At 40.1% G+C, this 15,805-nt stretch overlaps 1 protein-coding gene and 1 pseudogene across 2 annotated transcripts in view; both read right to left on the reverse strand.

Annotated features, from left to right (window-relative positions):
* Window positions 1-744: 744 nt before the first annotated feature.
* LOC101088740 lies at window positions 745-14,985 on the reverse strand (annotated as a pseudogene).
* A 79-nt stretch (window positions 14,986-15,064) lies between these two features.
* The window catches only part of DEFB128 (defensin beta 128), a 71,571-nt gene continuing 70,830 nt past the window's right edge, over window positions 15,065-15,805 (reverse strand). For both annotated transcript variants that reach the window (XM_045053777.1, XM_045053778.1), the window contains one exon: window positions 15,065-15,432. In XM_045053777.1, the coding sequence (XP_044909712.1) occupies window positions 15,197-15,432 (236 nt within the window). In that variant the 3' untranslated portion in view covers window positions 15,065-15,196. The remainder of the gene's footprint in view (window positions 15,433-15,805) is intronic.

Raw genomic sequence — 15,805 nt, forward strand, 5'->3', positions numbered from 1 at the left:
TTGGATACTAGCCCTTTGTCCGATATGTCATTTGCGAATATCTTTTCCCATTCCGTTGGTTGCCTTTTAGTTTTGTTGGTTGTTTCCTTTGCTGTGCAGAAGCTTTTTATCCTCATAAGGTCCCAGTAATTCACTTTTGCTTTTAATTCCCTTGCCTTTGGGGATGTGTCGAGTAAGAGATTGCTACGGCTGAGGTCAGAGAGGTCTTTTCCTGCTTTCTCCTCTAAGGTTTTGATGGTTTCCTGTCTCACATTCAGGTCCTTTATCCATTTTGAGTTTATTTTTGTGAATGGTGTGAGAAAGTGGTCTAGTTTCAACCTTCTGCATGTTGCTGTCCAGTTCTCCCAGCACCATTTGTTAAAGAGGCTGTCTTTTTTCCATTGGATGTTCTTTCCTGCTTTGTCAAAGATGAGTTGGCCATACGTTTGTGGGTCTAGTTCTGGGGTTTCTATTCTATTCCATCGGTCTATGTGTCTGTTTTTGTGCCAGGTGCAGAAGAATTCCAAGTAAATTTATGTAGATACTCCCTCCTCAAGGAGGGGGAGCTTCGCCTCTCCCTTCAATATGGGCTGTGCTTAGTCACTTACCTCCTGCGAGTAGAGTATGGAAAGGAGCAAAAAGGTAATTTTACAGTGGAGAAGCCTGATAAAACCATGCTTCAGATTCTATGGGGAAATCTGTTGATAGTATGAGCAGGTGAAATGACGTCATGAGGACAGCACTTCACCTGTGTGGCCATCCTCCCTAAAAGCCACAGCCCCAGCCTAACAATGAGGAAAGCACCAGAAAAAACCCAAACTGAGTGGCATTCTGCAAAATATCTGACCAATACTCCTCAAACATGTCAAATTTGTCAAAAACAAGAAACTTCTGAGAAATTGTCACAACCAGAGGAGGCTGAGGAGACATGACAACTAAAGGTAATGTGATACCCCGATGGGCTCCTGGAACAGGAAGAGGACATTAAGGAAAAACTACTGAAGTTCGAATAAGTGTAGGGCTTAGTTAATGCTAATGCACTTAGCTGTGACAAATGCAACGTGACATAGAAGATGTTAGCAGCAAGGGGAAACTGGCTAAGGAGTATACACAAGCTCTCTGTACTATCTTTGTAATTTTTCTATAAATCTAAAACTGTTCTTTAAAAAAAAAAAGTTTACTTAGATTTTAAAAGCTAAACACAAAACCAATTTGGTCATATTCTCTTTTTTCCTATTTATCTAAGAGCCTCTCATGTTATTTCTTCCTTGAATGTTTGACAGAATCAACTGAGATTCAACTTCTTATAGGAATTTTTTGTAATTATAGGCTGTTTCTTTAAAAGCTAAAAGGACAATTGTAATGTTTTTAGTCGACTCATATTTTTGTTTTTATTGTTTCTCCCATTTTGCTATGATTTTTAAATGTATCAGCCCTAAAATAATTTGTAATATCTTTTTCTTTTTAATGCTTATTAAGATATGTAGTGATGTCTCCTTTTTCATTTCTGACATTGTTTATTGTTTTTTCTTGGTAAGTCTCACTATTTGCTTATTAATTTGATTAGTCTTTACAAAAACTAAATTTTATTTGTTAATTTTTGATCCAGCTTCCATTTTTTTAGTACTTTTATTAATGTTTTTTTTTTTAACGTTTTATTTATTTTTGAGACAGGGAGAGACAGAGCATGAACAGGGGAGGGTCAGAGAGAGGGAGATACAGAATCTGAAACAGGCTCCAGGCTCTGAGTTGTCAGCACAGAGCCCGACGCGGGGCTTGAACTCACAGACCAAGAGATCATGACCTGAACCGAAGTCGGCCGCTTAACTGACTGAGCCAACCAGGCGCCCCCTTTTATTAATGTTTTTATTTCCACTTGTTTTTCAACCAACTTCCAGTGCCATAAAATTCACTGTTTTAGGTGTATTTCTACTTTCTTGGTTTTAATATGCTTTTCTTTTTCTAACTCTGTTAGGTGATGTTTATCTCTCTTATTTACAGCCTTTCTTTGTTTCAAATATGAGCATTTTAAAGCTACAAATTTCCTTCTATACACAGCTTTAGAAGTGTCCCACAAATTTTTGGCATATAGTGCATTCATTCTTCCGTTATGAAACTTCTCACTTTTCTTAGATGAGTACATAAATAGAACCTTGATTATATGAAGACAATGAGGACACATGGTGACCACGCAATTTTCTCCATTAATTATTATTACATGTATAGTAACATTACTTTGATGATATATAAACCAAAGTCAAACAACACAACTTGAAAACAAACAAAGAAATCATACACAGAAATGTTTACACACTTGTCCCTCATACAGTGTTCTCAATATGATCCTCTGTCTTGCCATGAGATTTTGTATGGCTTAAAAACTGACATTTGCTTTTCATTTATATCCACCTTTTTTATGATTCTTCTAGTCCTGGCTTTCCTAGATGAGTAAATTTTTTAAAAAATATTTTAGGGGCGGCTGGGTGGTTCAGTCAGTTGAGCGTCCAACTTCGGCTTAGGTCATGATCTCGCAGTCTGTGAGCTCGAGCCCCGCGGGGGGCTCTGGGCTGACAGCTCAGAGCCTGGAGCCTACTTTAGATTCTGTGTCTCCCTCTCTCTCTCTCTGCCCCTTCCCCACTCATGCTCTCTCTCTCTGTCAAAAATAAATAAAACATTAAAAAAAATTTTTTTTAATTTTAGTTATCACCAGCATTTACTAATTTATCTTTAAATGTCACTTTTGATTCCAAAAGTGAAATTTTACCTTCAAGAAATATGTACATATGACATAGCAGGGAAAAATAGGATGAATTTTTTTTAACTGAATTCATTCAAATTACTTAAAATCTCATTGCATTATTCCAATTTTTCTCATTTTATTACAGACTGGCTCAAACTATATTACGAACTACATTGGGACCAATCAATCCACCTAAGAATTCAATTCTCTAGGAGCACCTGGGTGGCTCAGTCAGTTGGGTGTCTGACTTAGCTCAGGTCATGATCTCATGACTCGTGAGTCTGAGTCACATCAGGCTCTGTGCTGACAACTCAGAGCCCGCTTCGGATCCTCTGTTCCCTTTTCTCTCTGCCCTTCCCCCATTCATGTGCTCGCTCTCAAAAATTAATAAACAAACAGCCAAACAAAAAGAATTCAATTATTTAGTTCTTAAATTCTTAGAATTAAAATTTATATAATTACTGATACTCGGGGGGCAGTAGTCTTCTGGGATGTATCCATTCTATCATGTTTTATCTTCTACAATCAATCTCTGAATCTAAATGTCTTTTCAGTTATTTTTTGGTCCATAGTTAGTTGTGGAAGGTATTTGCTTAGTGTCTCCTCTATCTTAATAAAGAATGTGTTTTGCATTCCTAATGGTTAGTGGTTTTGTCGTTTTTTATCTACTTGTGACACGTGGACTCATGGTCTTTTCTTGACCTCTGATAAATAGTGATCCCCAATGCCCCATTTAAAGACCATAATGTCAAAATATACTCAACACTTTTGGAAATTTCTATTCATATTCATATTGCTATGATGTCAATACTCCCCTAATTATTTGATATCCAAAATACGTAAGGAAATCATACAACTCAAAAGCAGAAACTCAAACAACCCAATTTCAAAGTGTGCAAAATACCTGGATGCACATTTTTTCCAAAGAAGACATACAAATGGCCAACATGTACAAGAAAAAGTGCTAAACATCACGAGTCATCAGGGAAATACAAAACAAAACCATAATGAGGTATCATTTCACACCTTTTAGAACAGCCATCATCAGAAAGATAAGAGATATCAAGGGCTGGTAAGGATATGGAGAAAAGGAAACCCTAGTGTGACAGCTGGTGGAGAGGCAAATTGGCATAGCCACTGCGGAAAACAGTGTGGAAGGGTTTCCGGAAGGTTCCTCAAAAAACTAAAAATAGGGACAGATGGTAGCTGCACTTGTGGTGAACATGGTATAATGTATAAACTTGTCAAATCATTCAGTGGTACACCTGAAAGTAATGTAACATCGTGTGTCAACTATACTCAAAAACAAAAAAACAAAAAAAAAAAACCAAAAAACCTAGTTGAATAAACCTACCTAAAAAAATAATAATATAAAGTTGAAATTGAAAAGAAAAAGAACTACCATGTGATCTAGCAATCCTACTTCTGGTTATATATCCAACGGAAATTTTAAAACTATTTTTTTTTAAGTAGGCTCCACTCCCAGTGCAGAGCCCAACATGGGGCTTGAACTCATGACCCTGAGATTAAGACCTGAGCTGAAATCATCACTTAATCGACTGAGCCACCCAAGTGCCCCTAAAACTATTTTAAAGAGATGTCTGCACTCCCATGTTCATTGCAATATTATTTACAATGGCCAAGACGTGGAAACAACCTAAATATTTGTCAATGGATGAATGAATAAAGAAAATGCGACATAGATACACATACACACACACACACACACACACACACACACACACACACACGCACACACCGGAATACTATTCAGCTTTTAAAAATAAGGAAATCCTGCCCTTTGCAACACAGATAGGCCTCAAGGGCTTTATGCCAAGTGAAATAATTCAGACAGAAAAAGACAAATACCCAGTGATCTCATTTATACGTAAAACCTGAAAAAGTCAAACTCACAGGAACAGAGAGTAGAATTGTAGTTGTAAGAGCTGGGGTGGAGGAAATGGGAAGACGTTGGTCAAAGGGTACAAACTTTCAGTGATAAGATGACTAAGCTCTGGGGATGTAATGTACAGCATGGTGACTACAGTTAATAATACTATGTTGCATACTTGAACATTGCTAAGCCAGTAGATCATGAATGTTCTCACCACACAAAAACAGAATAATTATTATGTGAGGTGAGAACTAACCTTATTGTGGTAGTCACTTTGCAATATATATACATGTTTCAGATCACCACATTGTACACCCCAAACTTATACAATGTCACCTGTCAATTCTATCTCAGTAATGCCGGGCGGTGGGGGGGGGGGAGGGGAAATTGGGCAGTAGGAGGTCCCTGAAGAGCGTCTCAAAGAATCCCTCAGGTACCCCATGAACAAGCTAGGATTTGAACACCTGCCACACAAAACACATCAGTTACCTCACAGAGCACGAGCATGTTGCAGTGCTGGCCCAGTCGCATAAAGAGGGATTCACACTTTCCTTCTCTCCTCCCCAGAGACAGTAACCCATGGAAGATGGAGTAGAAATGGGTAGGGGAGAGTCCTTCGCATAGCTGACACCGAGAGTGGATCACTTTTTATTGCCACGCAATAAAATACAACATACAACAAAATCTGCCTGTAATAATCACGTAAAAATTAGCAATAATTTTCATTAATTTATTTTCTTTTATGTTAAGGGAGAGCGAGCAAGCGCATGAGTGCACAAGTGGGAGAGGGGCAGAGGGGGAGGGAGAGAGAGAATCTTAAGCAGACTTCGAGCCCAGCACAGAGCATGATGCCAGGCTCAATCTCATGACTGTGAGATCATGACTGAGCCAAAGTCAAGAGTTGGACACTTAACCGACTGAGCCACCCAGGCATCTCTATTTTTTTTATTTTAAAATAAGACCTTGGGGCACGTGGGTGGCTCAGTCGGTTAAGCATCTGACTTCAGCTCAGGTCATGATCTCATGGTTCATGGGTTCGAGCCCCATGTCAGGCTCTGTGCTGACAGCTCAGAGTCTGGAGCCTGCTTCGGATTCTGTGTCTCCCTCTCTCTCTCTGCCCCTCCCCCCCTTTTCAAAAATAAAAACATTAAAAACATTTTTTAAATAAATAACTAAAATAAAACCTAAAAGAAGAATAAATTTCAATCTTAAATATACAATTCAAATCCATAAAAATATTTCATATATGAATTAAAATTGGTACTAACCATACTAAAATATTACAACTTGCATTCTCTTTCACTGTTTGGATAAACACAAAAGTGATCACACAGAATGACAGAACTGAAGTAACTAACACTAGTGCTCTTTCTTTGTATCTTTACAATCACTCCAGGATCAGTGTTAAGTTCAAATCCACTATTTACACACGGAAATAGATAGTACTTGAGGGTTTGGAAACATCAACGGGACCTGAAGCAAGCAGAATCATTATGAACTGATTCCTAAAACAAATGCGTGTATCAGAATCCATGTATACCAATGCAGACTGTAAAACTTGGAGTTCTCCAAGTTCTAAAGTTCTCCCTGTAGAATATAATGTTTATTAAATCATAAATAATTTTAAAATGTGCCAATTTGGTGCTTACATATCACTGCGAAAACATATACATTATTTAGAGAACAGTCTTGAAGATTGACATTACCAGACATCAAGATTTACTACAGAGCTACAGTAATCAATGGTGTGGCATTGTTGAAAAAGACAAGCAGATCACTAGAACAGAATAGAGAGCCCAGAAATAGACCCACATACTTACAGTCAACTGATCTTTGCCAAAGGAGGGAAAGCAATTCAATGGAGAAAAGATAGTTTCTTCAACAAATGGTGCTTAAACAACTAGACATCCACATGCAAAGAAAGAAAAGTGAAAAAACAGGGCTCGTGGGCAGACTGCAGGACAAAGGATGATGTTGGAGATGTGGGCGAAGGAGACCAATGGACTAATAGGGCAGGGGCTAGTAGACCATTTTCATCTTTAACTGAAGAGGAATAGGAAGCGAAGCCACTAAGAATTTTAAGCAGGAAAAAAAAATAATAAAGTTACCAATGGAAAGATAAAAAAAAATTTTTTTAAGCAGGGTATGACGTGGTCAAGTCTGCACTTTCTAAATTGCTCTGTATTGAGTGAATAAAATGCATTGAAACTGGGAGAAAATAGGGAGAGAACAGATACAACGTACCACAATGGGCTAGGAGACAGCTGGCTTGGACCAAAGTCAAGATAGTGAAGATGGAACAGAGTGGGTAGATTTGAGAGGTATTTAGTAGCTATGATTTATAGTAGTTGATTATTCATTGGAGGTGGTGGGAGTGAGGATGACTCCCTGGATTCAGCCCACAGTGACATGAGAAACTGGGTGGTGGTGACGTCATTCCCTGAAGGATAGTATATGTCCTTGTGTTGTGTCATTATCACAACATCAGCCGCTGATGTAAGCCCCTTAAATGAACTCCGGAAGCACGGATTGAGCCAGTAGTACAGTTTTAACAGTTACGGCAGAGTTGACAAATGAAGCTCAGTGAGATCCTGACGATACACCAAACTGACAGCAGCATCCGACACTGGATGTGTATAGTAAGTCTGTTGAAATAATAAATAAATCTTCCTTAGTTTAAGCTACTATAGAGGGTGCTGATTCTGCTTCCTTCCATACAGTCGCCCAAGTCACCTACCGTCCACTGACCGTGCTACAATTTCATGCCCCAATTCACTCTCTGCCTCACCTAGCCCACTCTTAGAGGGAAAGGTGACTGTCTTCTGTGCCTGGGAATGTGGTGTGATCACATTGAAGTGGCTCTGAAGTTGAGACATTGCCCTGAGAAATATCGAATTTTTTCCTTGAACTGTAACCCAAGAGCGGTGTCTCTCGTTTCCTCAAAAATCAAGCACTGTAGGTTGTAGTGTGGTTTCTCCTCACAACACGCCTGTTCCCTTTCTAGTGGGATCTCTAAGGCTAGGCCAATTACTCTGATTCTGTCCCTGAAAATCTACTCTAGCTCCAGCCACATTAAAGGAAGAATCCTTTATTCTTGCTCCTGAATTCTCATTTCAAAGCTAGTGTCATGGACAACTGTCAGGGTATTGGCTTCTAAACACTTCTTCAACACAATTCTTATTTTGGTTGTAGGAATGAGTCTGTACAACCCAAAGTTGTTAAAAACAAACAAACAAAAAAAACAAAGTTGCTCCTAGGGTGCAGACATGTGACCTAGACTATTATCAATAATGGTGCTATGAACACAAGTCTTTATGTGGAAGTATGTTTTCATTTCTCTGCATATATAACTAGAAGTGCAATTGTCAGATCGTTTAAATCTATGTTTAACATTTGAAGAACCACCAGATTGTTTTTCCAATATGGCTGCACCATTTTATATCCCCACCAGCAGGGTATGAGGGTTCCAAGTCCTCTACATCCACACTGAGACTTGTAGGGGCACCTGGGTGGTTCAGTTGGTTAAGCATCCAACTTTGGCTCAGGTCATGATCTCACGGTTCATGAGTTCGAGCCCCACATCAGGCTCTGTGCTGATAGCTCAGAGGCTGGAGCCTGCTTCCGATTCTGTGTCTCCTTCCCTCTCTGCCCCTCCCCCGCTCACATTCTGTCTCTGTCTCTCTCAAAAGTAAACGAACATTAAAAACATTAAAAAAAAAACTTGTTATTATCTGCCTTTCTGATTATGGCAATCCCAGTGAGAGTGAAATGGCATGTCATTATGATTTTGACTTGCATTTACCTGATGGCTAGTGATGTTGCGTATTTTTTTTCATGCATTTACTGGTCATTTGTGTATCTTCTTTGGAGAAATATCTATCAGATCTTTTGTCCATTTTTTTCTTTTTATATTGTATATATATTTTATTAGTTTGTACTAACACATTCTCATTGCTTATAAAAGCAATTTAGTGGAAGAATCTTTCTTTTGATACTTAAATCATCTAAAATAACACAAACAGAGGGGCGCCTGGGTGGCTCAGTCGGTTGAGCGTCTGACTTCGGCTCAGGTCATGATCTCAGGGTCCATGGGTTCAAGCCCCATGTTGGGCTCTGTGCTGACAGCTCAGAGCCTGGAGCCTGCTTTGGATTCTGTGTCTCCCTCTCTCTCTGCCCCTCCCCCGTTCATGCTCTGTCTCTCTGTCTCAAAAATAAATAAAACATTTAAAAAAAATTTTTTTAAATATGCAAATCTTCTCTATGGTCTGTTCATCTAAGCTGCCCCAAAATTTCATCAAGCATCCAATCTTTTCTGCAAGAGATTCCATTTCAGCACTGTCTGCTAACTTTCGTTTTTCTTCTTTCTCTTGTTTGGGATATAATTCAGCCTCTTCATTTTGCCTTCTTTCTTCTTCTTTTTCCTTTTCTTTCTCCTCCTCCTCCTCACCATCCTTCTCCTTCTCCCTACCCTCCTCCTTCACTCCCTCTGCCTTCTTTTTCTCTTTCTTCTTCTCTTCTTCTTCTGCTTCTCCTTCCAAAGTAGTCTTCCTTGAAAAGCATTATCAGGTCCCTCCCTGTCTTTGTTCTTCTGTCCAGGAGTCTCAACAAACTTCTTAGATTCAATAGTATCAAACACAGCACATATTGATCCCTTAAATACTTGGTGCAATGTTCTTTTCATCTGAATATTTAGTATTTGGCCTCTATCTCTGATCACCCTTGTATGTCATCAAGAGTTGCATCAGTTGGGAAGTTTTTAATATAAACAGATCTTTTTTGGTATCATTTTTATGCTCATCAGTCACTTCAAGATGAGGTTTGCTTGGAGATCTTCCGATCTTAGTTTTAGCTTCACTTATTTCCATGAGTCCTGCCCTTGGTTTGCTCAATGCTTCTATAATGGTTAGATGGTTAGATGAATTTTATCATTATCTTTAAAGGTAACCAACTCTTACTCAGTTTGATCCATGCCTTTAAGATTTTATCACGTGGCAAACTGAAGTCACCAAAATCTTGCTCAATTTGATGGCAGATTTTGGCCTCCAGAGCAGCCTTCCCCCCCACCCCCCATTATCACCATTTCACCCATTCTGGCTGTCTTTAAGGTCCCGTTCCACAGACCTGAGGTCACTAACAGTGACAACAGACGGCTATGTATCCACTTCCCAGCACTACCAGTTGCCCTAATGCACATAAAGATGGGGGCCATTTTCTGTATGCTTTTTAATCGGGTTGTCTTTTTTTTATTGAGATGCAATAGGGCGTTATATATTCTAGATACAAGTCCCTTATCAGATACATGATTTGCAAAAATTTTCTCCCATTCTGTGGATAACCTTTACATTTTCACCATGATGTCCTTTGAAGCCCCACAGTTTCTAATTTGGGTAATGCCCAATATTCACTGTACATTAGCTTTTTAAAATAAAGATTGGCTTTGTGCGAACCTTGGGGGATATTCTGTGTGTCTGTGTAAGTCATTAATTGCATATTACTTAACATATGCTTTTGGGGGGCACCTGGATGGCTCAGCCAGTTAAGCGTCTGACTCAGTTTAGCTCAGGTCATGATCTCACAGTTCATGGGTTCAAGCCCCACATCAGGCTTTGCACTGATAGCATTCGAAGCCTGCTTGGAATTCTCTCTCTCCTCTCTGCCCCTCCCCCCAACTTGCATGTGCATTTTCTCTCTCTCTCTCTCTCTCTCTCTCTCTCTCTCTCTCAAAATAAAGAAATAAACTTTAAAAAAATAAATAGGGGCGACTGGGTGGCTCAGTCGGTCAAGTGTCCGACTTTGGCTCAGGTCACAATCTCACGGTTCGTGGGTTCGAGCCCTGCGTCGGGCTCTGTGCTGACAGCTCAGCCTGGAGCCTGCTTTGGACTCTGTGTCTCCCTCTCTCTCTCTGCTCCTCCCCCGTTCATGCTCTGTCTCTCTGTCTCTGTCTCTCTCTCTCTCTCTCAAAAATAAACATTAAAAATGTTTTTAATAAAAAAATAAATAAAATGTGGTTTTTCTAGGAGGGAGGGAGCTTTCCCAGCATGGCAATGCTTATACCACTAACCTTAACTAAAGAATACAGATACATCACTAAATTTACATTTTACTACTTCAAACTGGTTAACTATACTTTATACATTGTAATTCATTTTTATTTGTAGAAGTTATAGGTAATTGCCTTCCAACCCTTACCAGGTTGAAAGATAGCAAAAAAAAAAAAAAAAAAAAAAAAAAAGTGCTACAAGACAGCTGTACTATCATTTCTGTGCTTCCATTTTGACATAAGGGAGCGATTTCAGATGTACATAACTCTTACATGACCTGATTCTTGGACTCAGGAAATATTACTTAATGGCATCTGGGCTTTTCACATTTATCTGACCTGCACTATTTGGCAGGGATTATTTAATAATATCCGAATTATTATTCCATACAATCATTTTCCACTCGTTTGATCATGTTTTCTTTTTTTTTTCTTGTTTATGTTTATTTAGTTTGAGAGAGGGAGAGAGAGAATGAGTGGGGGAAGGGCAGAGAGAGAGGGAAAGAGAGAATCCCAAGCAGGCTCCATGTTGTCAGTGGAGAGCCTGACCTGGGGTTCAATCCCACCACCATGAGATCATGATCTGAGCCAAAATCAAAAGTCAAACACTTCACCAACTGAGCCACCCAGGTGCTCTGATCATGTTTTCTAATATTTATTGGCTATTTTTAGAAAGCTTGAAAAGTATCACACTGGGTCAATGAATATCTACATATTCCCAAGGGCCACTGAGTAATCGAAGCTAAATTAGAACTTAACTACAAACACAAAATATCATCATAAAGTTGCTTTGAACATGGCGTCTCTTAAGTACTTGGTTATCTCTAAAACTAGTTGTTGGGCATAGAGCCTGACACGGGGCTCAAACTCACGGACCACGAGATCATGACCTGAGCTGAAGTTGGATGCTTACCAACTGAGCCACCCAGGTGCCTCACCCTAGTCTTTACTAATTAAGTATTACTAATGAGCAAACCTTCTATTTGTACCTCTGTGCCTGAAAACTTGCCCTATACACAATTTTCATGTCTTAGATATGAGGTCATAGGAACATACGCCCACTCAAGCCCACCTATCATAAGAAATGTTAGTAATTACATGAGGCCTAAAGGTCTGGAACCAGTAACTAGAAATCTCTCTCTCTCTCCCTCCCTCCCGCCTTCCCTCCCTCACTTTCTATCTTTTCCTATTCATCAGTGCACCAGGACCCAATTTGGATATCCAAAAGAGTTCAGTCTCTACATATACGTCTGTCATCCACCCTGGTCCAATTACTTGTAGTCAAAATAATAAGGTTCTCTGGCCCTCTACTCTCTTGCCAGGGCATATTGAAATAGATTCCCTGAGAAAGGCTATGAGCAAACTTTCTAAGAAGGTGTGAATGTGGATGGGAAATGATTACTATCTCTGGCACCTTTCATGATCATTGTCCAAGACACCCCCCCCAAAGAGATTAGTGGTCCCAAATGCTGAGACTTCTTAGAAAAATGTATCTAGAACATTCTGGAAATTTCACAATATTCTATAAATAAGACTTCGGAGAGTGTTCTAAGATCCAAAAGAAATAAGGCACTAATAATATCGCCTGTGCCACAGGAGACATAATAAAAGTATCGAATTTCAACTTAACTTTGTATATAAAAATAAGGACCAAAAAACATGTATCTAACAATACTGACCACATCCATTCTTCTATGAGTATAAAGGGGATATAAAAAGTATCATAGGGGGAAAGTCCAAGCAAAGATTAGGTCCACCACTCAAAGCAGAGTTTGAGGCTTGATTCATCTGTTCAGTTCATTACACCTCGCTCCCGACTCAGGCAAACACTTCACTGGTTGATCTGAAACTAAGCCAAAACAGATTCGTGTATCTAATTTATCAATGGACTCATATAGAATAGAGGACACACATAGATTAAAGACAATGGACAAGATCCCTCTTCATACCATGGTGACAAAATGGACCCTCCCTAAAAATGCCTCTGGTGATCCACAGTGACGGAATACTGAAAAAGAGGGGCTTGGGGCGCCTGGGTGGCGCAGTCGGTTAAGCGTCTGACTTCAGCCAGGTCACGATCTCGCGGTCCGTGAGTTCAAGCCCCGCGTCAGGCTCTGGGCTGATGGCTCAGAGCCTGGAGCCTGTTTCCGATTCTGTGTCTCCCTCTCTCTGCCCCTCCCCCGTTCATGCTCTGTCTCTCTCTGTCCCAAAAATAAAATAAAAACGTTGAAAAAAAAATTTTTTTAAAAGAAAAAGAGGGGCTTATGAAGTATTGAGATAAAGAACGGGCTTTCTTATTTGGGCCCCTTGAAAAACCCCTCTGAGAGTTAGACCGAAACAGTCATACATTAGTTCCTATGGCAAAATCATCAACAAAATAATTTCTAAATTTCTACAATTTAGTCTGGTCCTGGTTTCCTGTACATGTCTCCAGAATTCTCAAAATCCACAACGACTAAAAGTAAGATCTTCGTAGATCCTTAAAAGGTTAACGTATCCACCTAAATATGTGTCTCTCTGTTGTCCCAGTGAGACAAGATGGGTGCTGCGCATGGAGGGATAAGGCCCATTGATTTCTTTACCTCAGATGAGCAGATGTCAGCTCCACAAAAGTTATTTCTGGCCAATACTTTAACCAAGCAACATTAATGGATGTCACCACAAAATATTCTGTTCTGTTCATCTGGAGGGCATCATCACTTACTGAAAGTTTGCCTTGCTCATAAGAAGCTTCTTAAATATGTCTCTCTCATGTATGAGGCTTTAAATTCCACAGTTTTTTATTTATTTATTTGCAGTTTTTATTGAGGTAGAATTGACTTACAAATTGTAAGATATTTAAAGTGTACATCATGGTGCTTTGATATATGTGTATGGCATGAAAGGACTCTCTCCCCATCTAGTTAATTAACACACCCATTACCTCTTCATCTTGACCTAGTGGTTTTGGGGGTTTTGGTTTTGGTTTTTTGTTTTGTTGTGAGTGTATGTGAGAAAAAGAGAACACTTAAGTCCTACCGTCCTAGCCCATTTCAATTATAGGACATAGTGTGCTCAACTATGGTCACTGAATTTCACATCAGACCCGCAGACCTCATTCACCTTGAAACTGAGAGCTTGTAAATTTCACTGTTCACAAACTATTGAATATGTAACGGTTTTAAAGATTCTAAGAGTAACAGAGCCTTAAAATTGTGTCAACTGAATGTTCAAATTGCTACTAAAAAAGGAAATGGACCGTACACATAAAATGAGCTTCAAATGACGTACAGGTGTCCCCCACTTTTTGAAAGTTCCCAGTTACGCGACTTCACTTCTACAAAACACCTGCATTAGTACCTGTTTTCACTAACTGCAAGAGATCTGAAGAAGATATCGCCTGCTGCATTAAAAAGGCAAAAAGCAAAAATAGCACCCAATGTTGGTTTTGCGGCAAACCATTACAGAGGCTGTGGGCACCGTGGGCAGTGAGAGTGGACCCCCCCATCCCCCGCCGCCCCCCCCAAGTTCCTTTCCGAGGACCTACATTCAGCATCTCAGCATGAAACCATCATAGCTTTGAACTGTGTCTGGGCGCATCAGTGCTTTATCTTGATTTATTCTGTGCATCCATTAGCAAGATGTGTCCAAAGGTATCTGAAAAGCCTAAGAGTGGTTATTTTTTTGGGTCCAGCACACTCAAATACTTTCCCATATAAGTTCGTGGTAATTGCTTCTTCACCTCACACCATTTTGGCCTATGAAAGGTCTCCTAGGATCAACTCTACTTTTGGATAGGAGGGGTAACCTGTATTGGAACTATCACTAGCTGTCATTACTGTCCATTAGACCTGGCCAATAAATGCTATGAAAATATTCCAATATCATGCCTTCTTCTAATGAATTCTTGTTTGTTAGCCAAACCCCCTGTATTCACCACCACCCCCTTCCGTCCCCCCCCCCCCCACAAAGCTGGGACATTTAGATCTGCTTAGACTAAGAGTAGGGCATCTGGGTGGCTCAGTCGGTTAGGTGTCCAATTCCTGATTTTGGCTCAGGTCATGATCTCAGGGTCGTGAGGTGGAGCCCCATGGTGGGCTCCCAACTGGGCACAAAGCTTGCTTAAGAGTCTGTCTCTCTCTGCCCCTCCCCCTCTCACGTGCGCAAGTGCATGCTCTCTCTCTCTTTCTCTCTCAAAAACAAAAACACATAAATAAAAGAGGAGTAATATTTGAAATGCTATGAAATTGCAGACGATGCGGAAAAGTTAGGTGGCTAACTTCCACCTCTACCAACATGTTCTTTTCATCTCTACGTCACCCACGTTACCAGCGTGATGAATGCCTGGAACATGATAACTATTCCTTTATGTTTAAAGTGTTCAAAAAAATAAGTGAATACATTAATAAATAAATCCAGAGCAAAGCAAAAAAAAAAAAAAAAACTTTATTATGTGGAGAATCAAGGTCACAGAAGAAGTAGATACATCTCTTGCCCCAGGATGTCGGAAGAGGTGGCGTTTTGGGTTTAAGAAGAGTGGAGACCAGTGGAGCCAGCCCCTGATTCATATCTGGATTGTAAGAAGTGTGGTAGTGGGTAAAATAACATAGTCCATCTTCCCATCAGGCTGTACCAAAAAGGAAGGCGACTTTGGGGCTTTCTTGTGTTTTTTGTTTTCGCCTTCATTAACACAACATAATTTCCCATTTCGACATGCCACTTCATAGATTTCCCCCATCTCGCATTTCTTCCGGCAGTAGCCTGTTATATTACTAAAGCATTTCCTGGGTCGTGCCGTATCTGTGCACAGAAAACAACATTGGACGCAGATTAGTTCCGGAGGCAGAGTAGAAGGCGTGTGTGGTTCCCCTAAGTTTTGGCCTCCTGTGGTTCCAAAGTCAACCTTATGCTGGTGAGAGAAAACGAAGCGCCTCCTCCTGGAAAATCATCCCAAATCAAGGACATCAAAACCCCAGGCTCCTAGCCAATACCCAGTTATCTCTGAGAATATCAGAACTATATGACCAGAAAAGAGAGACCAACGCATGGTTATCAACTGTTGTTATGTCCCACCCCTGGACTCTGGCAAATCTGACTCTGTCTCCCATGCTCCAAAGTCAGTACTCGCTCAGCCTTACCCCGGTCCAGTGTCCCCAAAGAGTGCCAACTTGCC

This window comes from Felis catus, chromosome A3 (assembly GCF_018350175.1).
Source record: "Felis catus isolate Fca126 chromosome A3, F.catus_Fca126_mat1.0, whole genome shotgun sequence".
NCBI classification, from domain to species: Eukaryota; Metazoa; Chordata; class Mammalia; order Carnivora; family Felidae; genus Felis; species Felis catus.